We start from the raw sequence: 25,805 nt of genomic DNA, 5'->3' as shown, positions 1-25,805 counted from the left end.
CCTCTGGCGTCTGAGTGTCTGGGGTGGGCAGGAAGTGAGGGAGGTGCCCGAAACTCCCTGTGCTTAGTCTCCTAGGAGACCGAAAAGCACTCTGGCGTGATTGGCTGGCTCATTTTCTGGCAAGGACAGCCACCCTGCTGGGTGAGTGGCAGCTAGGCTGGAAAGAATGGGAGAGAACTTAATAAAAGGAGAGTCTCTTGGCTTGGAAGGCAGAGTCGACCACTGAACGAAGGAACCGAAGAGGAGCTTGGTTAGGATGGCTGCTGCAAATCCTGGACCATTGGTTTGCCCGGTGTAGCCCTGCTGCAGGTCCGAATCATCAAGTTCACATCGACAGAGAAGCCCTGCAAAGGACGACTTCTCCCTTTGAGTTGGTAGGACCAATCAACTCCCAAGTAAGCCTCCTGGACACCCATCTCGGAGCTGGTTGCATTTCCTCAGTGTGCTGCAGGAAACCGCAGAGCCAGGGAGAGGGACAGCAGATTGTGTGCATTACTTGTAAGCTGGCCGAAAGCGTTTGGAAGATCCCCCCACCCCCCGGACTTCCACGACGTCGGACCGACCGAGCCTGGCCACCCTCAGCTGAGTGTGGGACCTCAGAAGCAAGGACAGTCCACATTGACAGCCAGGACCAGCATTGTTGACAGTGCGGTAGCTGAAACGCGAAACAGCCACTGAAATTGAAGTTTGCCAGTTGCAAGCTGTTAACCGTCCCAGTGCAGGAGTCCCCCGACGTCCTCCCTCTTGTCCCCACGACTGAGGACCAGGAATAGCGAGATCTGCAGGAACTGCCAGGAACAGAAGTCATCAGATGCATCTTTTTCTTCATTGTAAGGTATTGTAAAACTAGACAGAACTTACTGCTCACAGTGAAAGTGCTTGAAACCTTTGCAACTCGCAGGCCTAATCAGCTTGTCATCCAATATAGGATTTCTCCTTTTTACAAACTACTTCCAAGAACTTGTGCAGAGACTTTTCCGTTTAATTACCAGAACAGCTTTAACCTTTCCAAGACTTGAGCCCATTGACTTTGGCCTAGCCTATTGAATTGACTCTTCTAGTGAACTCAAACTATTTGCACTGTCGAAAATTAATTGTAATCTTTTATGTTCTGATAACCTTTGCCTTTTACTCCTCTTGAAAAGTATTGAAGTATATTTGTGTTTTATTATACAATTGCCTCCTTCTAATGAATGTTTTATAACTGACTGATAAATTAATAGGTATTTATCCAAGACACCTTGAGTACAAGAGTTTATTTGAACACCTGTGATTGTAAACCTCTAACATCATTACTGCTCACATTCCCCTCTTGAGATAAGCCTGGCTGCTCCACACGCTACCAAAACTGTGTAGTACAGACTTATACCAAAGGTCGGTTTGCTTACACCTGTAGTCATAGTTGTGTGTAGTGTTCCCAAAGGGTACTGCATACTAACGTTGCCTAACACCTGGCATCTCCTTTCAGATGGTCTACAGACCCACAGCTTAGCATTTACCAAATGTTCTCTGGAATGGGGGAGGGGGAGTTCTGCTGACCTCCCTCTGGTTTGGCACCAGAGGGTTCACTAGCCCTACCAGGTTTCCCATGGGATTTACCCTTATGTGGTTTGGGGGCCGCTTCTGGTTGGTTGGAGTTAGAGATATCTTTATTCTCACTGTTGTGTTGCTTTCCCTCCTCCTTTTGGCCCCAGAATTATTATGAGTGGCCATGTTGGCCACCCATATGACAGCTGCTCTTGCTAACTTGTTGGGATTAGAGTCAGCCAAGTGCTGTCTCAGCTCAGGAGACCAGGCATCAAAAATAGATTTAAAAAAACAAACAAAAGAAACCATATCTCATTCCTTCAAAAGAGTTCACTTATAACTCTTAACCCAACCATCTAAGTTTTTCAAACATTCACACACCCAGGTAGCCCAAAGGGCACCATAACTTTTTTTTGAGGGTCCTAAACCTCTTAAGGTACTGGGAAGGAGTTTTCCCAAATCTAGCTATAAAAGCTAGCTTCACATTTTCATACTCCAATCTTTCAAATTCCCCCACCTCCATTACAGCATCAGTTGTAACCTGGGGGACCTTAGACAAAAGCCAAGGAATCAACCGATTCCCTGTGAAACCCTGAATCCCATAGTTATATTCAAAAGTACCCAACAAACACAAATTATCAACCTTCACCTCATACATAATCACAGCTTCCTTAGGGATGCAAGGTCTCCTAGGACTGGAAGATCTAGAAGACTCTGGGATAGAAACATATTCAATTTCCTTATTTCAAGAGCTTTTGAGATCATGATGTTTGGCTTCAGCTTGGATTTGTTATTTTTTTAAACTAACTTTCAAGTCTCATTTTTCAAGAGAGGCAAATTCTGGACTCAGTACTGGATCTGGTAGGGTCCCTGTGGCTAAAGGTTGAGGCCTAAGAGTTGTTGAGGTAAAGCGGGGCTCTCTTCCCGAGACTCCTCCAACTCTTCAACAATATTAGAGTTAGACTCTGAATCATTATCATCCTCATCATTTTCCACATTTTCTGGTATAGTATGTGCGACAGATCTACTACCCAGACTTCGATTTTCTAACAATCTTACAATTAGTTCTTTTTTCTTTCCTTTAACAGGGACAGACCTCACTTTGCACATTTCTTTCAGTTGCTCTACTGTCAAAATGATCAGGGCTTCCTGTCTGAAGTTGTCCATATCCCGCCTGTTACAATTGCTTTTCTAGTGAAGCTTAGCTTTGTGAAGGTTTTTAGTTGAACAAAAGTAAAGCAAATTCTCAATGTAACAACTCTACAATACATCCTGACCGCCTGCCACCAGTGTTAGACACAGTTTGAATGCAGTACCCTCTGGCAACACTACAAGCAACTATGACTACAGGTATAGGCAACCCAACCTTTATATAAGCTTGTACTACACAGTTTTGGTAGCGTGTTTTTGAGCAGCCAGGCTTATCTCAAGAGGGGAGATGTGTGCTGTAGTGGAGTTACACAAATATTCACAGTTACAGGTATTCAAATAAACTCTTACACTCCAGGTTTCTTGCATAAACAATTTATCAGTCAGTTATAACGTCTTCTTCAGAAGCGAGCAATAGAATAGTAACACAAATATACTTCAATACTGTACACTCTGAGTTTCTGAATCAGACAAGACCCTTTTGGGATGGCCCACAGACACTACCTACACCCACAGGTGACTTCAGTAACAAGCATGCTGGGGACATTAATATCTTACTGTTGGCACAATACTCTTAAAAAGTTGGTAAAAGGCAAAGATTACTAGAACACAAGAAATTACAAATATCTCTAAGCAAGGCATTTACTTTTAGAGTTCACTAGAAGAGTCATTCAATTCAACAGGCTAAGCCAAAGTCAATGGGCAAAAGTCTTGGATAGGATAAAGCACTTCTGGTAAGTAATGGAAAAGTCTTTGCACAAGTTCTTAGGAGTCTTTGAAGAAAAGAAGAATTAATTGTAGGGCCACAAGCTGATTAGGCTTGTGAGTTGCAGATGTTACAAGCACTTCCACAGCAAGAGTTAAGTTCTCTTAGACGTGTTTTACAGTACCTTGGTAAAGAAGAAAAGATGCAGCTGAAGACTTCAGCAGAGCTTCACAGGAACAGATCTCACTGTTCCGGGGCCTCAGTCGTGGAGACAAGAGGGAGGACATCGGGGGACTCCTGCACTGGCACGGTCAAAGCTGGCAACTGGCAATCTTTACTTTCAGTGGCTGTTTCGCATTTCAGCACCTTGTGGTACAGCAAATAGAAATAAGCGCGGTTCCTGGCTGTCAAGGTGGACTTTGCTCACATCTGAGGTCCCGTACTCATCTGAGGGGGGGTCAGGTTTGGTCGGTCCTGCTTTGTGGGAGTCCAGAGGATCTTCCAAAAGCTTGAGGCCAGCTTACAAATAATGCACACATCTGGTGTCCCTCCCCCTGGCTCTACGGTTTCCTGCAGCAACTCTGAGGAAATTGAACCAGCTCCGAGATGGGTGTCCAGGTGGCTTACTTGGGAGTTGATTGGTCCTACCAACACAACGGGAGAAGTCGTCCTTGCAGGGCTTCTCTGTCGATGCGAACTTGGCAAGTAGTCACTGTAGCAGGGCTTCACCGGGCAAACCAACGGTCCAGGAGTTGCAGCAGGCGTCCTCTTCAAGCTCTTCTGCGGTTCCTTCGTCCAGTGGTCGACTCTGCCTTCCAAGCCAAAAGACTCACCTTTTATTTAGTTCTTTCCGATTCATTCCAGCCTAGCTGTCACTCACCCAGCAGGGTGGCTGTCCTTTCCGGACAGTCAGACAGCCAATCACCACAGAGTGCATTTGGGTCTCCTAGGAGACTAAGCACAGGGAGTTTCGGCCATCTACCTCACTTCCTGCCTACCCCAGACACTCTGGAGCCAGAGGCGGGTTTCACTCCTGAAGCCCGACAAAGGCGAATGAACAAAGATCAAACCTGGTTTGGTACGCAGAGAAAAACTCTAGAAGGACCTTTCAAGAAAGAAATGGCAAAAAAAGAAGACCGGGGACCATTTTAACAAAGGAGGCTCAGCGCTATTTTGAAAAACATGGCTCCCGCGATTTAACGTTACCGAAGCTATGAATAGTTTGTGGTCAGGAAAAATGGTAGTTCGTTGTAAAACCACTGCCACCAGCCATTCTGAGGGGAAGGGGTAGCATTTGACTGCTATATGAATATCTAGACACAGGGGATACTCCAGTAACCCCTCCAGCACTCTATTGTAAGATAGGGTGTGCTGGGTCTAGGAATTTAAAAGACTAGTAAAGTCAATTTCACTTTACTTACTTTGGGAAGACATGCATTACTTACCGTAATAGCATTTCTGATGATTGTATCTGCTTAGATTTACATGTTGTGCATATAGTCCGACATCCAGTGCTAACCGCAGAGTATTGTATCTCGTCTTTCGGGGACCGAAAGGGGACTTGGGCATAGGAGTGTAACACTATCCCTATCTTGACGTGCAGTGTACCCAAAATCCCTCACGCTCCGAGGTCCCTCCGATTGTATTTTTTCTGCCACGAGGGCAGAGTAGTAAGATGTCCATGTTCCTTCCAGCCCGAGCAGGGAGGCAGGGCGGGCGCATGTGAATCGAAGCAGATACAATCATCAGAAATGCTATTACGGTAAGTAATACAGGTCTTCTGATGCTTGTTAATCTGCTTAGAATCACATGCTGTGCATTGACTAGCGAGCAGTACACAGAGTTGGAGGTGGGTTGTGAGAAGGAACAGTAGAGAAAAGATGTCTTAACACTGCTGGTCCCACCTGAGAATCAGACCTAGAGTGAGTGTCTAGGCAATAGTGTTTTGTAAAGGTGTGTACAGAACACCAGGTTGCCGCCTTGCAAATCGACTCAAGGGGAACATTAGTAATTAATGCTATGGAAGCCCCAGTGCCTTGAGTAGAGTGTGCCCAGGGCTTGAAGGGCAGTTCTCTCTTAGCAAGAGAGAAACAGTGTGATGCATTTGACAATCCACGTTGAGATAGCGGATTTAGAGACAGGATCCCCTGCTCTACCAGCTACCACTGAAACGAAAAATTGCTTTATTTTCCTCAATGGTTTAGTTCTTTCCAGGTAGAACATGACTGCCCTGCGCACATCCGGTGTGTGTAGGCTTTTTTCGGCCATGCTAGTGGGATTCTGGAAAAAGGTAGTTAGTTCAATCGATTGGTTCACATGGAACCTCCAGATGAATTTGGGCGCAAATCTGGGATGCTTGCGCAGAACTACCTTATCGCTGTGGACTGTAACAAAGAGGTCTAGAACAGAAAGTGCCTGTAGTTCGCTAACCCTTCTGATAGAAGTGATAGCCACTAGGAAGACCATTTCAGAAGTCAGGTTTTTTTAGACTTACTTTATGCATAGGCTCAAAGGGAGCTCCCATGAGCCTGGTCGAAACGACATTTAGGTCCCACCCAGGAGCTGGGTGAGAAACGGGAGGATAAATCCCCTTAACCCCTTCCATAAAGGCCTTAATCACTGATATCTTCCACCACAACACCTTTTGTTGTGGTGTGGGCTGACAGTGCAGCCAGATGAACCTTTAGGGAATTGAAGACCAACCCAGTGTCCAACAGAGGGGTTAGGTATTGTCATGATTCCTGCCCCTCATGTCCCCAGCCCTCCAAGATGTCAGGCTGGAGCCAGGCCACGATCACCTACATCGCCATCAAGGGCCTCTCCATCCCTCCAAAGACCCACTTGGAGTCAGACTTGGCGCTTGTGGCACCAGACTCACTCACTCCCATAGGATAACATTGGGGATTGGACTTGTAGTGCATTGAAGGGGACAAGATGGATGCCCCCACATATTTCGGTTCCCAGAACTGCATGTGCAGTCTAGTCTTTTGGGTGTGGTTCAGCCCAGAGACACCTGGGATACCCAGGGACTATTTAAGCCACGCCCAGGCTTAGAAACAGGCTTTGTGTTTTCTGCACCTGCATCGGTCTCCAGTAGGCCTGCATCTTTCTTCTGCGCTCAGTTCCTGCAAGAACAAGAGCACCGTTAGTAACAGCCTCAACTTGCGGCGCTTCTGCCCATCATTCATCGCTCCTTCTGTTCTGCAGGCATCTTCTGTGGTGTCATTCCCATCCCGGCACGCCGCTTTCTAAGGAAAAGGGAAAAGAATAGAAAAAAAGGCATTAGTAAGCATTCAGCAAATCTTCGCTTCTTTTTAAAGACTGTACAAGCTTCAAACGCTTACCTGAATCCCAGCCGCTCTGGGGGAACTCTGTCTCCGGAACTTCTCACCCATCTGCAAGAGGGAAAAGACACTCCAGGTTAGCGTGGAAACATCTAGAGGCGCCGCATACCGCGCTTACTCACCGCATTTCTTCTTCATAACCGGCATCCACGCTGAAAACGTTGCAGCACCTAAAAGACACAGAAAGAACTCAGTTCAATACAAATACGAAAGGGTCGCATCGCACTCTCACTCACCTTCAGCGCTACTCATCTCAGCAGCACGTCGCCATCCCCGGACGCCGGTCATCATCTAAGGAAGGAAAGCAACGAAGTTAGAGAACAGTTAAAAAGACTCATTATATTTACTTGTCGGACTCTTGCCAGTGAAGTAACTAGGCAGCAACGAGCCTGCATCAATCAACGCGCCCCTGCGCTGAAAGCAGGGCGGAGAGCACACTTTCCAAGAAAACAAGGTGAGCTGTGGATCAAAGTGAAGGGTTGGACCCCGTGGAAGAAGGGGTTCAAGCACACAGACAATAGGGAGTTAAACTCTACCAATCCTGTGTTTCAGGCCCAGTCTCCAGTCGAGTAGACTCCAGGGAAGGGTTCGAGGTCGTACGAGGTCAGAACAGGCTGAGTGACGTCCCCGTGGATACCAGGTGAACGTTACAGGTATAGAACAATGTTTGTGGGTGAGCAATCAATGGGATTGACACCCTTGGAATTACACCATATGACAAAACGTTTCCATTTGCTGGCATAGCAATAACGTGTGTTCGGTTTCCTAGCTTCCCTGGGTATGTCCATGCACCTCTGAGGGAGCTGTAGGTGTCCAAACTCTATGACCTCAGGAGCCAAGCTGCTAAATTCAGAGTTTGTGGGTAGTTTCACTGGTGGGGAGAGGGACATTTCCATCAGAAGAGTGAACTAGGGTTGGCGGGCCCACATGGGGGCCACAAGTATCATGGTAACTGGTTCCTGGTGCATCTTGTGCACTATCTTGTTGAAAAGGGGAGTTGGGGGGTGGGGAGGGGAACGTAGACAAATTTCCCTGACCATTTTTCTCCAGAGACCGTTTCCTTTGGAGCTGTTCTGCGGGTACCTGGAGGCGTAATCTGGGCATTGTGCATTCTCCAGAGTTGGAAACAGGTCGATCTCTGGGAAGCCCCAGTCAGCGAAGACGTTGGAAACAATGTCTTCGTGCAGACGCCATTCGTATTCTTCGGGCAGAGGAAAATCTCTGCTTAGCACATGTGCCAGAAGATTGAGTTCCCTGGAACATGTTGGGATAACAGAAACATCTTGCGTCTGAGAGCCCATATCCAAATGTTTTGGGACAGCTTGGATAGCCCTGGAGAGTGAGTGCCCCTCTGTCTGTTCAGGTAATACATTGCTGTAGTGCTGTCCATTAGAATCAGCACGGTCTTCCCTTGCAGTTGTATCTGAAAGGCCTTCAATGCCTTGAATAGCGCTAATAGCTCCAGTAAATTTATATGGTTGGACACTACTTGAGGGGACCACACTCCATGTGCTGTCGGCTGGAGCAGGTGAGCCCCCCACCCCGTGAGAGATGCGTCTGTCGTGAGAGTGGCTTCCATTGCAGGGGTGGTGAAGGTCTTCCCCTTCAAGAGGTTTTCTCTTGACCACCAAAGCAGAGAGAGAACGAGGGCTGGCGAGACAACTACCAGATCTTCCCATTGTCCGCTAGCCTGACACCACTGGCTGTTGAGTCACTCTTGCATGGGACGCATGCGAAGCCGCGCTTGGGGAACCAAGTATATGCACAACGCCATCATTCCTAGCAAGCGCATGGCTTTGAGCACCGTCACCTCCCGACTGGCTACATATTGAGAGATCTGGAAAAGCATGTTCTGAACCCTCTTGTTGGAGGGCAGTAGACCCTACCAGTTGTCCAGTGACTAGCGGAACACTTATTCTAGGTACAATAAAAACCTATAACTACTTTTGTGAAAACAGTTATACTAGGTGAGTAAAACCTAAGGATGTAATATTCAATTACAGGTGGTTTTGAGATCAGTGAAACACATATTGAGATAGGCAGTAACTCTGGTAACTCAGCTAACTCAAGGTAAGTAAAACACATGTTTTAATCTCACAAGGAGTCTAGGTTAGATCTTTCCCAACTATACAAGTGACTGATGTAGGACTTATAAGGGACAGTCAGAACCACAGACTCTGGGTTAGATAGCACAGGGAAAGTAAACCCTAATGTTACACTTTACAGCAAGTCAGGGGAAGCAAGACCCAGTTGGGGGACACTCATGCAATTATTCTAACAGGACTAATCTGGTGATACCAACAGTTGGGGGACACTCCTATAATTATCCTGCAGGAATAATCTGGTGAAACCAACACATTACTTTTGGAAAGAGGCACAACCCAATCACAGGAGAGTAATATGCCTTCACACCTACTTTCTGTTAGAATGGCAAAACAGTTTAAGGAAAGATAAGATGTTAACCATACTTTTAAGACTAGTGCATCACACATCCAAGGTAAGTAAGACCTTTTGTAACTGTTCTATCAGAGATACAGTTAACAACCAACTCTTTACAAGTAAACACTTATTTTCTTTTCTAGGCAAAATTCCCAATCCCTTAAATGTCTTTCCTTATTCTTGGAGCATGAATATTCTCAGTGACAGAAAGTGGGTCACTAGGATCTAGTGTCGAACAGGCAGTGTTAGCATAGGTACTTAAGTAGCAAAAGTTAGAGTTCTTAGAAGACCGGGCACACAGGGGAGTACTTTACTTCTGAGTTAGAATAGGGTCGAGACACGCTAGCAGGATGGGTGCACTGGATGAGAGGCCTCCCCATCACAGAAAACACCCCACAGTCACAGAAATCCTAACAGACTTAAGGTAAGTACATACCCAAGCCAACACATGACCTCAGCCTTAATGATTTTGCAACAGGACTTCAGGGTCAGCAAATTCGTTGTTGTGGTGACTGAAAACAAAACCTCACAAGGAACTTTGCAGCAGAGAATCGATTAAGGAGGCTCTGGGCAAGGTTTTCCTCGCTGCCGATTGCGGTTCTGCGTATTTGGCGAGCACAGAAGGCAGAACATCACGGTTGAATTATTGTTGTGACTAAGGTCCAGCACTCTGTTGAGGAGACTTTTCAGACTCAATTCCTGTCTCTGGAGATCCACCAGGATGCCCACGAAGTTTCAGCGAGGTTCGGAATTGGGAAGACTGTGCACCGCACAGTGGTTCGAGGTCGCAGGGTATTGGGGCGTTGCAGCAACGCAAGGTCGCAATGTGTGGGATGGCTCAAAATGCAAGTCTTCTTGATGCTAGTGAGTCTCACCAGGCTCTGGGTCAGGGTCGTCATTTTCGGAGTGCCCAGGTCGATTGGAAGGAAGGGCTACAGCAGGCTCAGGTTACACAGCAGGTTCTCTGGTCGCTGGAAATCGTCTGTCGCTTTTCCTTCTCATCCTCTTCGGTTCCAGTGGTAGACTTCTCTTCAGCTTCCAGGTTCGCATTATTTATCAGGAATTACAATACAACTTCTGCATTCTCTCCCTGCATTTTACAAGAATGGGCGGTCTTGTCGAATCAGGACAGCCAGCACCCCGAGTGGGATTTGTCCCCATTCAGGCAAGGAGGAAGACAAAGGGCTTTGGAGATTTGGACTCCTCCCTCGCTTCTTGCCCAGAGACTGGTGCCTGAGCGGGTAATCCAGGGGACTTCTGCCGAAGATAAAAAATCACAAAGGAATTTCCCACCCTGGTTATCAGGGGAAGGAACAAGAAAGGACAAGAAATAATAAAATGGCGAAAAAAGAAGACAGGGGCCATTTTGGCAAAATGAGCACCCTTAGGTGCCTGTACTGCAGCTGGGAATACAGTCTGCAGTAAACGTGCACCAAACTAATACAAGGCATCATTGCCACCAGCCATTGAAGGTAAGCCTGGTCCCTGTAACAGAACCGTTTACAGTTTTAATGTGAAAGGGGACAGATTGAAACTCCCCATCACTCCGCATAAGATGGGGTGTGATGGCTTCACAGAATAAAATGTAAAAAAGGGATCCAAAGATCCATTCTACCCGTGGGAACTGTAGTTCACTCAAGGTTCGCAAAAGATAATTAAAAGGGGGGGCCCCAAGGCAACCCAGCAACAACAGGCACTTTTGTTAAAGAGGATAACTTTAAAAAGACACTATGGAGAGTCAAATAAACGACACCCATAGAAAAAAAAAAAAAAGAGTAAAAGATTCTGTGAGTCTGGAGATATTAAGGAAAAATATATCCACTAGTTAAGCAGAAAGTTCTGGGGTTGACCAAGGTCAGGAAGATTTACCAGTTCTGGAAATATCTTACCCAACACACTCGTACACTTAGATGGGCCGCCATTGGTGGCAGGCCATTGGTGGCAGGCACTTCGTGAACATCCTGGGCACCGACTTTAGGCCGAAAGGGAGGGCCTTGAAATTGTAGTGTCTTTCGTGCACTACGAAGCATACGAACCTTCGATGTTTCCTGTGAATGGGGACATGCAAGTAGGCGTCCTCCAGATCCAGCAACGTCAAGAAGTCTCCTACCTCCAGTTGTCCGAGCATGTGCTGCAACATGACCATCCTGACATTTTGGGACTGGATGAATTTGTTGAGATGCCGCAGGTCTAAAATGGGCATCCAGCCATACCCCAACCAAGGGGATCGGCGGACACTTTTGCTGAAACTCCAGGGTAGGTCTGTGGGCAAGAGCCTCCAGCACCCATCTGTCGGAGATCTATTACAGGTGACGGAAGGGATGGCCCTTTATATGGAAGGATATAGGGCTAGAAGATATTCTGAAACAAAGAGGGTTGCTGCTACCACATGGTAAAATTTGTGACGATACATTACTACTCATATTTCTATTGTAATTTGCAAACAAGTTACACCTATTGCTTCAAAAAATAAGCTAGACGACCCTTGGCATAATAGTTTAGTATGAGGACTCGATCACACTCACTGACGAATAACGTCAGCCAGCCTCCCACCAGGGTGCATGGGTGGGGGGCCAGTGCCCTGGCCGGTCAGTCCAGCTTCAGTGCCTGCGTTCCACCTTGGGGGCGATGATGCCGCTAACCACCTCCACCGAAAGCCTTGGAATGGCCTCTGTAGGCCTACTGGGTCGTGGACCTGGCGGGTTGACGGTACAAGGAGCTGCCACCAACCTTTCGCCGATCCCCCACCCGACTTTCCTCCAGAGGCACGAAAGGAAGAGCTGTGCTGCTGAGAGGGCACAGGACACGGTCCGTCTCATTCCTATAAGGATTTGTCGACAGCCTTCACGAAAAAGGCTATCCCTGTCGAAAGGGCATGTCCAGCACTTTCGTCTTGACCTCCTGGCGGAAATTGGTGGCCGTTCCCCCATCTGTCGGAAACCTGTGTCGGCGATATCCAGGGCCACTGTGATGACATGGTTTGAAGCCACTCCCCCTCACCCCCTTTCCTGGAGGAATGTCAGGTCCCAGGGTAACAGAAGACATTAGATCAGATTTTGTTAATTGTAAATAGAGACTTGTTTAGGTTAATTTAATTGAAGAGACATTTCCTTAATTCATCAATATCAGCCATCAACTATTGTCCCAGCTCAAGATGGTGGAGAACTTCCTGGCCAGCAGTGATTGGTGGATGCTTACTGAGATGCAGTTTGGAACCTAAAGAATGGTTCTAAACTGCCCTTCATTCAGGATCTGTTTAAGGATGGTCATAGCGCATTTGAGCTCCAGAGAATTTAGAAGCAAAAAACTAAAGAAACTTTAGAACTGTTTTCAATTCATCTGAAGAAGCAAACTAAAATAAGTGACTTGAGTTACATAAAAGAAACTTAAGAGACATTGTTTTTCATGTTCCAATTTAAGTCAGTTCAAATTCAGCTTTGGAATGTCAATTTATTTTTCATTTATTTGAGAATGATTCAAGGACTGGTAGTTATTACAGTAATTGTAAATATTTTTTGGAAATAGAAGGATCTGCAAAGTACTTCTGAACATTCGTTATCTGTGCGTGTTCTGACATATAAATAATTAAATTCCTGCTTGCGCGCGACACGCGAAGGCATCTGAGTAAATAGAAGGGAAACGTTAGTGTAAGCGTTGCGTGCCGGCCAGTTCAGAGGAAAGGACCCAGGAACGTAAGGCGGCGTGTCCAGAAGTCCTAAACATTCTTTTCAGGGGCCGCGCGTAATAAGTTTATTTTCGGCGGTTTTGAGTAGAAAAAGATTTAATCTATGGCGGCAGCGCGAAATCAAGTCGCGTGTGCGTGTAAATCTAGGAGCGGGTAACCTGCATTCAGCGTTTTTCCAAACTTACACGATCCTATAGTGACAGGGCAAACAGGTAACCAATAGCGTTCTGCATTCTGCTGATAGGCGCAACCCTATGGCGGTGCGGTGCAGCAATTACAGTATTCAGTAACCAGCTGCTAATGTATTCATATGTAAATAAGTTTGTGTTTTCTAACCAGCGCGATTCAGTGATAGCGCGACAATTATATTAGCTGTCAGACTATTAAAGCAGCGTTCAGCATTCTCATAATAAAAGCAAACCTGCGGCAGAGCGGTAAGTATGCACACATAAAAAGACATTCAGCAATCTTTTAAAAGTTTAATTCGAGTGTTATTGAAGAAAATCAAAACTCAAGAAAGATATTAAGTAACTCAATTGTTAAAAAATACAGAAGATAGTTAAAGATTCAAAGAGTTTCATGCAGCAGTGAGAACAAATATTTCTTCAGCAAGAAAAGAAACAGTTTTCAAAACATAAAATTCAATACAAGTTTTAGAGTTTTAAGACAGAAGGTTCAACATTATTCCAAAGAAATCCAGATATCCTTAGAGATAGAAAAGTTGAGACATTCAGAGAAAGTCAAATCAACTATAAAGAGTAAAACTTCAAAAAGTCTCAGTAGACTAACAGACTGTCAGGTAATGAAGGGGTCTGGTAAGGAAAATATTGGCAAAGATTAGTGAAGTAAATTCAAAATGTAATTGTTACTATGTCATTTGCAGGTATCCAGAGTTCTGAGGTGATAAGCAGTTAAGGACTCACCAGCGTTATCCTGACCGTTTGTTATTTTCTCCTATTACCCTTTTCCCCCAAACTGGTCAACCCAATAATTGTTCAAATAATTGTTGGTTATGCTGGTTTGAGGGACTAGGTGGGCTATTCATCTGCTCCTGCAGGAGATCAGCGCTGGGACCTGCTAAGGAATGCGATTGCCTCCACCCGCTTGTCGTCGGGTAGGAACTCCAGAATTGGGGCCAGTTTGTACCACAGTTCAATGTCGTACCTGGCCAGTATCGCCAGTGCGTTGGCCGCCTTGACGGGCGATGCCGCAGAGTAGATGACCTTTCTCCTCATGGCGTCCAACTTCTTCCCCTCGCTGTCCAGAGAGACTGAGGATAACAAGGGGTTAGACTATCTCTTCCTTGCACCTGCCGACACCACCATGTCCAGTGACGGTTGCGACCGTAAGCAATTGGGAGCAGACTCCGGCAACCAGTACTTTTTCTCCAGCCTGTCCCGCTTGGCTGGGGACGGATTCTTCAATAGGGCCAGGTTTTCCTCACAAATATCGTTCAGGAGGGGCACTGCTGTTAGGAAAGATTTCATAGTTGTATGCAATTTTCCCTCCATGTGTCAACCCCCCCAAACGTGTTGCTGCTGTTTAGACACCATTGACTGACTTTGCCAGAGAAGCACAGCCTTCAGCTGCACTCCTCTGGGCTATCGCACACTTTTTATAGTGAAACTGACAGTCAGTACTGGGAGACTTTGTTTCCATTAGTCCTTTTCTCCTGTTGCAACTTTTGTACAACTTGTAACTAGTGTGCAATGTATTTTACCATACAGCACACTTGGGTCTATAGTCCTTTCCAAAGGCCCTAGGTACTCTCGCTGGACTTTTTATGAACTGTGCAGATATGTCATGGACAGGACTGGTGGCAGCTATCGTTTCACATTATTTTTAACCTTTTCCTGCCATGTTAACCGCGTTTGGCACGAATAGGTGGCCTTGCTCCAAAATGGCCATGCCACAAGGTTCTTTGTCCTGTCTTTTGGCCATCTTGCCCCTTCACCTTCCACAGGTCGAGTCGACCCGTTCCAGTTATTTGGTCATGCACTTTCCCGCGAATCCCAATGCTTTTGCGGGCTTCTGCATGCCTTGTGTGTGCGCCTCCAGGATTTGGACTGGGATGTCTGGTCCCAATACATATCCTGGGTGCCAGAGAGTCTGGAGTGTCCTGAATGTCTGAGACCACTGTGGTCTGTGATTGGTCCACGTATGGAGTGTGTGTGGGCAGATCTCCCATTGGGTCCTCTCTGTTTCGGCGCGAAGGGAACTTTGGATAAGAGGCGGCTGGAAACACCACTTCCAGGTCGATCTCCTGAGTTCTCACTCAGGAAAGGATAGGATCCAAGTATCCTGCAACTACGAAGTTGAGTCGAGGAACGTTGGGGACCCGCTGGAAGGTTTGGCACCCGGAGCTTGCTGCCGTCCCGTGGGACCCCTCTGCATCTGGTCATCCTAGAAGGTCTGCGAAGACGCTTCGATCCATTGGAATACTGGGACCAAGTACTCTTGGCACCTTCACCTAAACCTGCAAGTAAGCTTTCTCGGACGTGTCCCTGGGCCAACCAGTGGGCTGACCAGTTTACGCAGGACCTTTGCTCTGTCTCCGCCGTCGTTTCGAGAAGGCCCTCGAAACTTGGTATACTGCTAGCTCTGTGAGCACGCACCCTCACACCGCATTTCGTACATTTGGCATTCCCAGGTCTGAAGTGAGACAAGTGTGCCTGGACCGGAGTAAACACGGTTACCGTGTTGCCCTGCTGCGGCAACGTCCTCTGCAATTCTGCTGCATTTGTGACCCTCTTTCCCCTGAAGCCTGCTGCAGTGAAACTGGGGTGATTTATCCAGCCGGAGCGGAGAAATCGCCACTGTCCTGTTTGGGAATCATCACCGGATCTCAAGAACTAAAAGGTGCCGAGACATCCTTTTTGCCGTATTCAGACGTGCAACCAGATTGGACTAACCTGCCGAAGTTTGTGTCTCCTTGCACCAGGGACTGGTGAGTAATCAATACCCAACTGGTGGCCCCTAGTGCAAGAGCCCATTTTTACGCACGAGTGGCCCCTGGGGGCCCCTCTCCTGTCCACCGCTATTGAGCAAAAGCAACTCCATCCCAAACTCTCGAACTGCCTCTGCCTTCAAGTGGAGGTCCTTCTTAAATAGTGGGAACTTATTCTTCATCGCCTCATCCACCTTCCCGAGCTGCTAGAGACCCCTGAAGAGACCCTGTTTTGCCCATTGGAACAACCACGTGCGCTTGCATTACATGTACTCTTGAGCACAAGGCTCCCCTCTTCTTAGGGCTTGGACTGCCTCTTAGGTGAATAACTGATGTTGAACTGGGCCTCTGGAGTAATTTGTAAGTGTCCTTGCACTGTGTGCTCATCGAGGTCCTTCAGCCATCCTCACCCCTCCTGAGACTTAGTCTTGACCGTCTGCCCTGATTGGTCTGGTTTGTCCAGAGGTTACCCAGTTCCAAGAAACTAGGTTGGCCTTCTGAACCTCTGTCCCTCCTGCACAGAGTTCAGAAACCCTTCTTAACAACCGCCATGATGGTCTTCCTTTTGGCCTCGCGCCTCTGGTCGTGGAAACCTTCCTTCTCTCAGTTGTCAGCTGGAAGAGCTTGGACACTCTGGCGACCATGGAATGAAACAACCCCACCTGATCCGGTTGGGATGCCCTTGGCAGTGGTGACCCCGCCCACCGTGACAATGTCATCTGTCGTGTCCGTCCCCGTGTCTGGGACCCTCGGGGAGAGGGCACCTGGCGTAGGTGTGGCGGTTGATGCGGCGGCATCGGATGCGTTTGCCTCTTTTTCGCTGGAGGCTGATACAGGGCTACCAGGGCCAGGGTCACTGGGGCCGGGGCCTGCGGCATCCTGTTCTGACTTTCCGGATGTATACGAATTGTTCGTTTGCAAATTGCTTGAATTACAATTGACCTTTTCACAATTGACCGAATTGTGAAGGTCAATTGTAACATATGCAGGGGGAAACCGCCCGCCCCAAATCACATATATATATATATATATATATATATACACACACACACACACGACAATGCATTACTTACCGTAAAAGCATTTCTGATGGTTGTATCTGCTTAGATTCACATGCTGTGCATAGGTCCGACATCCAGTGGTCACTGCAGAGTATTGCATCTTGTTTTTCGTAGTCGAAAAGGGACGTCGACCGGGCGTGTCTGAAATACTATCCCTATAGTGACGTGTGTTGTACCCACAATCCCTCACGCGTCGAGGTCCCTCTGTTTGTATATTTCTGCCCTGAGGGAGCCTTCTAGACGTGAGTGAGTACAGAAAAGAGAGATATAAAAGGAAGTCTATGTTCCTTCCATCCGAGCGGGGAGGAAGGGTGGGCGCATGTGAATCTAACCAGATACAATCATCAGAAATGCTTTTACGGTAAGTAATGCATTGTCTTCTGATGCTTGTTAATCTGCTTAGAATCACATGCTGTGCATAGACTAGCGAGCAGTACCCGGAGTTGGCGGTGGGTTATGAGAAGGAACAGTAGAGAAAATATGTCTTAGTACTGCCTGACCCACCAGGGAGTCAGATCTCGAGTGTGCATCTAGACAGTAGTGTTTTGTAAAGGTGTGCACAGAACTCCAGGTAGCCGCTTTGCAGATGGACTCAAGGGGAACATTTGCAATCAATGCTATGGACGCCCCCGTGCCTCGAGTAGAGTGCTCTAGGCTTAAAGGGCAGTTCTCTCTTACCAAGAGTATAGCAGAGAGTGATGCATTGAACAATCCATCTAGAAATAGTGGACTTTGAAACTGCATCCCCTTCTCTTCCTGCTGCCACCGAGACGAAGAACTGATTAGTCTTCCTCAGTGGTCTGGTTCTTTCCATGTAGAACATGACCGCTCTGCGCACATCTAGTGTATGCAGAGTTTTTTCTCCCAAGTTGGAAGGATTTTGAAAGAACGTTGGCAGTTCTATAGACTGGTTTACGTGGAATTTCGATATGAACTTCGGAGCAAACCTTGGGTGCGTGCGTAGAACCACCTTATCTCTGTGAACTGTAACGAAGGGGTCTAGAACAGAAAGAGCCTGTAGTTCACTTACCCTCCTGATGGAGGTGCTAGCTATTAAAAAATCAGTCTTCAGAGTGAGGTCTTTAAGAGATGCTTTGTGCATGGGTTCGAAAGGTGAGCCCATGAGTCTGGTAAGTACCACGTTAAGGTCCCATCCGGGAGCTGGGTCAGCTATCGGGGGGTGTATTCTCTTTATTCCCTCCATGAAGGCAGGGATCTTCCACCACGACACCTTGAGTTGGGAAGTGGTGTATGCAGAAAGTGCCGCTAGGTGGACTTTGATGGAATTGAACACTAGACCTGAATCCAACAAGTGAGTCAGGTATAGAACAATATGTGTGGGAGAGCAGTCAATTGGGTTGATGTCTTCCCCTTTGCACCAGATGACAAATCTCCTCCACTTGCTAGAGTAGCAGTGGCGAGTGTTAGGTTTTCTGGCTTCCCTGAGAATGTCCATACATCTCTGCGGGAGCAGTAGATGTCCGAATTCTATGATCTCAGGAGCCAAGCTGCTAAGTTCATGCTCTGGGGGCATGGATGCAGAGTCCTGCCCTCGTCTTGTGACGGCATGTTGTACGGACAGGGGAGTTTCACTGGGGGAGATAGAGACATTTCCATCAAGTGAGCGAACCATGGCTGTCGGGTCCACATTGGGGCCACCAGTATCATGGTTACTTGTTCCTGGTGCATCTTGTGCACCACCTTGTTGAGAAGGGGAGTCGGGGGAAAAGCGTAAACAAATTTCCCTGACCATTGCATCGACAGACCGTTCCCCTTGGATTGGTTCTGGGGGTACCTGGAGGCGTAACTTAGGCATTGTGAGTTCTCCAGGGTTGCGAATAGGTCTATTTCTGGGAATCCCCATTGTGTGAAGACGTCGAAGACGATGTCTTCGTGTAGTCGCCATTCGTGCTCTTCGGGCAGGGGGAAATCTCTGCTGAGTTTGTCTGCCAGCAGATTGAGTTCCCCTGGTACATGTTCTGACAGTAGGAACATGTTTTGTTTGAGAGCCCACTTCCATATATTTTGGCCCAGTTTGGACAGTCCTGGAGAGTGGGTGCCCCCCTGCTTGTTGATGTAGTACATGGCTGTGGTGCTGTCTGTAAGGACCAACACCGTTTTGCCTTGTAGGTGTTCCTGGAAGGCTTTTAGCGCCTTGAACACAGCTAGTAGCTCCAGTAGGTTTATGTGTTTGGATGCTACGTTCGGAGTCCACACTCCGTGAGCAGTCTGATGGGATAGGTGAGCCCCCCATCCTGTTAAGAGATGCGTCTGTGGTTAGAGTGGCTTCCGCCGCGGGTGTGGCAAAGGGTTTCCCTTTTTCCAGGTTTTCCTTTGTCCACCATCGTAGCGAGAGAACTAAGGCCTGCGAGATCACCACTGGATCGTCCCATAATCCGCTGGCCTGACACCACTGGCTGTTGAGCCACTCTTGCATAGGGCGCATGCGCAGGCGCGCGTGAGGTACCAAATAAATACACGACGCCATCATGCCTAGCAAGCGCATTGCTTTGCGTACCGTCACCTCTCGACCGGTCACATATTGAGGGATCTGAAACAGCATGTTTTGGACCCTCTCGTTGGAGGGGAAGACAGGCCGTCCTTTGTTTGAATTAGAGCCCCTAGGAATTGTTTGATTTGGCTGGGGTCTAGGCTGGACTTCTTTTCGTTGATGGAGAAGCCCAACTGGAACAAAAGGTCTACAGTCTTTTGGGTATTGGAGAAGCATGTTTCATAAGAATCCCCTGTTATGAGCCAGTCGTCGAGGTAAGGGTAAACTAGGATGGACAACCTGCGTCTCCTTGGGCGCTGATGCTTTCTTCGTCTTCGACGAAGAAGAGCTATGGGTTGTGTGTTTATGTGTTGTATCGTGTGCGTCAGTGTCGCCGGGGTGTTCATCCCCATAAGCAGGGCATGAGCCGAGCCCGTCGGGGCCGGGGACAGACGACGAGCGCGAGCGCTCTTTAGAGGGGTGTACGACTTCCGTAGCGGAGGTCGCGTTATCACGTTCCTCGTCACTGTCGGTGGTAGCAGCGGCGGGTGAAGACCCGGCCTTCGACATAGCGTAGGCCGCCCACCTCTTGACCCTACGGTCTTTTAGAGCCTTTGGCTTTAGAAGCCGACAAGCCGAGCAACCCTCCTCTACGTGATCGAGGGGCAAGCAGCGGTTACACCGTGAATGCTTGTCCTTCCAAGTAAACTTGCCCTTACAAAGTGGGCAAAACCTAAAGGGTGTCCTCTCCATAGCCGAGGCAATAAAGCGTGATAACTACCCCAAGGGAAAGGAAGGGGAAAAGGAAAGGCATTCTCGGAAAAAGAATCAGATGTCCCACGACCCCACTCTCCCTACTGTATTTGGCCTGCGAGGCCAGGCCACGTGTTCGGCAACGCCGACGGATCTCCTCCGCTTGTCCCCTCTGTCAAAGATCTTGCTCGGCGGAGACAGCTTCACCACTGCGTCGAGGGAGGGATCGATATATTAAATCTTTAAACAGGAAAAAAAACGACCAAAGGTCGAGGAGATGGAATATGCAATGTCTCTCGAGGAGCTCCGCGTAAAGGCGACCAGTAGCTGGGCGGAAAAAAACAATCTGAGGGACCTCGACGCGTGAGGGATTGTGGGTACAACACACGTCACTATAGGGATAGTATTTCAAACACGCCCGGTCGACGTCCCTTTTCGACTACGAAAAACAAGATGCAATACTCCGCAGTGACCACTGGATGTCGGACCTATGCACAGCATGTGATTCTAAGCAGAACAAGCATCATATATATATATATATATATATATATATATATATATATATATATATATACACACATACATATATACATACACACATATATATACATACACACATATATATACATACACACATATATATATATATACATACACACATATATATATATATACATACATATATATATATACATACACATATATATATATACACACATATATACGGTCAATTGTGAAAAGGTCAATTGTGACCCTTTAAATTCGTGCAATTGTGCATTCGAACAATTGCAAACGAACAATTCGGGTAATACCAACTTTCCAACACTGTATGTGGGGTCGAAAGGATGTTCAACGATACATCTCTTGGTGGAGTTGGAGCGACAGGCCTACTAGAACCTGCGCCGTCATTTCCACCATCCCCCACGTCTGGGGCCCGTGTGCGTGGACTACTGGACCTCCTTGCCCGAGGCAGTAACATCTGTGCCATGGGGTACGGCCTGAAGCCTACTCGCGCCGCGCTCTTTGCATGAGGGGTCAGATCAGGGCTAGGCGACAGCATCCTCTTTTCCGGCGTCTGCTCCACTGCCCCAATACGAGGCCTGCCACCTCGGGGGTAGGGATACCCTGGGCGCAATCTGGGGTACCTTCACTGGGTCAGACCCCTATGCCATAGCGAGAGTGGCCGCCACCATCTCGATCGACGATGATAGTTCTTGCACCGCCTGGGCCTTCTTGGGCAGGCACGCCACCTTTTCTTCCACCCTAGGTTCTTAAGGAATGTTGGGCAGAAATATATGCAGTACCCTTTGGGAACACCACACACAATTAAAGACTACAAGTGACAGTACAAATTCACCTTTGGTACAAGCCTGTACTACACAGTACAGTGGTAGCAATGGCAGAGCAGCCAGACTTATCTCAAGACCAAGTGAGCAGTATCAAATAGTTACACAAAGGACAGCAATGACTGATTCAAACAACATCTCTCTCTCTACTATGATTCAAAGAAACACCGACTCAAGGTTTCCAAGTAAAAGAATATATATTTACTCTTTAGTTATGTAACATTTCACTATCATAAAGTAGTTTAAAAATCACAATCTGAATACACCACACCACTCCCAATAAGTTCCAGACAAGTTAAGCTCACAAAATGAAGTGGGAGCAAAACGTAGAAGCAGTAGCTGAGGCGGACGTTTCTGGTAGTTCCTGCAGGCTCACAGCTCCTGAAGCGACTGTCGGACTGAAAAGAAATAGGAAGACTGGAGGGTCCTGCACTACCCAGAGAAGAAATCAGCAGCAGAGCGAAACAACAAATAAAAGGTGAGCTCCTTAAAACCCAAGTAGGGTCTGACCTACTGTTGCGCCTTGAAACACTTGTGTATAGGTGCGTTATAAATGCCATATCATATCATACCTTCCTGGCTATCCGGCCCACTGTAGCTCTGTACAGCGAATTCGACCAGAGATGGGGTCCTGGCTTGCAGTTTGGACGAACTGGTTGGTCCCACCAGCTCAAGGGAAGAAGTTTCCTGGAGGATCTTCTCTGTCGTCAGATTCTGAAAATTCGGACCTGCAGCAGGGCTTCACCGGGCGGTTCAGTCATTGTAGGGGTCCTCTTCCATCAGCTCCTCGTTGGTTCTTTCGTCCCAGAGACCGGCTTTTAATGCAGTTTTCCCCCAATTCACACAGCCTGGCTGTCAATCACAGCAGGGTGGCTGTCCAGGCAAGGACAGTCACCCAGCCAAACAAGAGTGCGACTTGGGTTACACCAAGGGAGCCCATGGCAGGGGCCCTAAGACCCCCTTCCTCACATCCTGCCTACCCAGACTTTCAGGCGCCTTAAGGAGGGCTTCTATGCAGAAGCCTGCGAAAAGACTGCGAACAAAGGCACCAAACCTGGTTTGGCGTGCAGAGTAAAACACGAGAAAGACTAACAAAAAGAAAATGGTGAATAAACCCAGACGGAGCCAAAATGAAATATTTGGTCAAGCGGGTTTATGTTCGAGGCTAATAAAATAGCCTAAAACAATACCATGGTTATATAAGATAACCGCGGTATGAAAAATAGAGTAGTTACCACTGCCACCAGCCAAGTCTTGATGAAAAGGGAGCGAAGCAGTGCTCCAAGAGAAAGACAAAAAGGGATAATAATTAACCCTTTCCAATACTCCATGTAAGATGGGTTGTACTGGGTCTGTGATTTAAAGAGACTACATAAAGTTAATGGCAACTTTACATGTTTCTGGGAGACAGTAGTCAGTCCAAGAAAAATGTAGTCAGTGGGAAGTCTAAAAGACAACCCTGTGTCACTGCACTGAAGGTGCACATAAAAATGATGCTCATGGAGTAGGTGAGGCTCCAGAGCCCAAGATCACACAAATGGTAAAAACACACACATGTAAGGGTGGGTAAAAGGCTCACACTCTTACCAGGTGGAAAAAAAAATACCCTAGAAATCCAGCAAAGCTGCTGAGGAACTCATTAGGCAAGGTAAATCAGCCATTTATGAGAATTCTCCCCAACAAGGAACGCGAGGTGGATTTTGCAATCTCCTACTCTGTGATCCGGGTGAAGACAGAGGCACTAAAGGTGTTTGTCCTCCACAAACACTTTCTCAGTCCGTATCTGGAGCAGAGCTGGAAAAGGGAGCTTCCCGCTTTCTTCTCTTCCGACATGGTCCAGGGTGCAGAGTAGGCCCGATGGCCATCTGGAAATCGACGAAACTCGACGATCCTTGCCCTTGTAAGGTGCTGAAATTCACAGACAAACTGATCACCCGCTTGTCGGCTGATACCATTTGACAAAAATATGACTTTCTCGAAAAAGCACAAACACCCTAGAATAGCTCAAAGGGCAAGACAAAAGGACTCCCAGCACTTGAAAATGCTTTAAATAACTGAAGATGGCTACCAGAGGAGGGGGTTATGGAGAGGGCAGTCATAGACTGAGGGTAGTATGACCCAGAGTTCAGTGATTGGTTAAGAGGAGACATACAGTTTGTAAGTGGAACTGTTTTTCTTTTAACAAGGATTCCCGGCCTGCCGATGGGGAATATTCATGAGCATGTGAATCCATGCGAGACCACATGCTGGAGAATACCAATAGCAGTTAAGCGCTTTACCAAGCTTCCAGAATGTATTTTGATTAAAAAAAAACTGCCAAGTCCTTTTACCTGCGTTTAGAAGGCGATCTCTTCCTTGAGGATCGCGATGATTGGGATCTTGAGTGAGATTTCGATCGTGATCGAGTTCGCGTATGTGAACGAACAACTATCTTCTCAGCAACAACAACAGGTGTTTCTGCTTCTAAGGAGGAGAAATTAATAAACAAATTTAGATCGTTTGAAAATGTGACAAAATATTAAAAATATTCAAGTATCTTCCCCTATCACAGCACCTATACAAAGTTATTTCAGCATGACAAGGGCATCTTTTACATCTGGCAATTCACAGCTCCCAGAAAAAGAAAAACCATAAGAATAATACATCTCCTCATAACTTGAAATTAACAAAAACTGATTCCATGCAAGCGGGGTGAAAACGCACCAAACTCTGCATTGTTTTATTTGGACATGGTTTCAGAATTCTAAATATCAAATTCACACAATACAGCACAATATTCACTTGAATACCCTTATTGAAGAGTGTTATGCAAGAATGTATGTAGTAACCCTGTGGGAGACTACACCAGCCTTGTCCTCTTGGAAATAGGTAACCCAATTTTTGGTATTGGCCTGTACTACATAAATTGATAGAGTGACTGAGTAGCCAGGCTCATCTCAAGAAGTGCCAATGTGAGCTGTAGGGTTGTAATAGAGATTCACAGTGACACATATTCAAATAACACTTGTACTCAAGGATTCTAATTAAAGTAAGAATGTATTACTTTAACAGTTTTAAAATAAGCCTTCTTTGGAAAGGGCAATTGCAGTTTTCTCCTTGGCATGGTCAGGGCTATATGCCAATAGCCTGAAGTTAGGTCAAATGTACTGAGGTACTTCACTGAACCAAGTTTGTCCACCAGATCATCTGTCCTAGGTAAAGGATGGGCATCAGTCTTTGTGACTGCATTTAGAGCTCTATAGTTCACACAGAATCTCAACTCCTTGGATCCTGCCTTTGGCACTAGTACAACTGGACTAGACCATGGACTGGTAGATGGCTCTATTACTCCGTGATCAAGCATTTTGTTGGCATCCTCCTTTATGTGGGCTCTTACATGGTCTGACATCCTGTAACCTCTGCTTTTAACAGGTAAACAGTCACCAGTGATAACATGCTTGCCCCAAGGGGTCCAGCATGGTGATAGTGAAAACAAAGGGGCAAACTGATTTAACAGAGATTTGCACTCTTCCTGTTCCAGTATCAGATTAGAAGATAGATTAACTCCAATCTTCCCATCTAAAGGTTGTCCCCTGAGGAGATCAGGTATAGGTTCACTCTCCTCCGCCTGAGTAGAAGCTAGAAGCAAATCTCCCATTTTTTGTCTTGAGACAGGCTTTTAGACAGTTGTTGTGAAAGACCCTGAGGGCCTCCTGAAGGTTGCTCAAGTCCACCAAATAATTGACCTCTCCAAGTTTGCCCACAACCTTGAAGGGTCCAATTAATTTGTCCAGTAATGCCCTCTGCCTTGTAGGTACCATAACTAGAACCTGCTGGTCTTGAGTAAACTCAACCATGTTGGCCTTCTGGTCATGCCAATGCTTCACCAGAGCCTGGCCTGCTTTCAAGTTATCAGATGCTTCTTTCATCATGTGTGGCGTTCTCTTTCGGAGACCTAGCACATAGTCAGTGACTCTCACTAGCTTGGGAGAAGTAGCACTCTCTAACCCCTCAATTAGGGCCAATGGACCTGTAACTGGATGGCCATAGAGAACTCAAAGGGACTAAATCCAACTCCCTCCTGGGGGACTTCTCTATAAGCAAATAGAAGGCATGGAAGTAGAAGGACCCACTTTCTTCTAAGGGGTTCCTCTAAAGCACCCATCATGCTCCTCATTGTTCTATTAAACCTCTCTACCAACCCATTTGTCTGGGGATGGTTGTAACGCTCACCTGATTCTCGCAGAGGCGCCGGTCTTGACTGGGCGACTACCGTATCTTCAAAGGTGATGTGCAGCACCCGATTGGCTCTTTGGGCTGGACCTCTGTGCCCTGTATGCCTGACGTGCAGAGTAAGATGTCTGCAGATAGAAAATAC

General features: G+C 47.0%; 1 protein-coding gene across 3 annotated transcripts in view; it reads right to left on the bottom strand.

Annotated features, from left to right (window-relative positions):
- SREK1 (splicing regulatory glutamic acid and lysine rich protein 1) overlaps positions 1-25,805 on the bottom strand; it is a 338,699-nt gene that overhangs the window by 125,328 nt on the left and 187,566 nt on the right. For all 3 annotated transcript variants that reach the window (XM_069627375.1, XM_069627376.1, XM_069627377.1), the window contains one exon: positions 23,779-23,911. In XM_069627375.1, coding sequence (XP_069483476.1) covers positions 23,779-23,911 — 133 coding nt within the window. The remainder of the gene's footprint in view (positions 1-23,778; positions 23,912-25,805) is intronic.

The sequence above is a fragment of the Ambystoma mexicanum genome, chromosome 6p (genome assembly GCF_040938575.1).
Source record: "Ambystoma mexicanum isolate Mex_15411 chromosome 6p, UKY_AmexF1_1, whole genome shotgun sequence".
Lineage (NCBI taxonomy): Eukaryota > Metazoa > Chordata > Amphibia > Caudata > Ambystomatidae > Ambystoma > Ambystoma mexicanum.
Note: the sequence above shows the minus strand (reverse complement) of the source record. Positions and strands in the feature narration are given on the sequence as shown.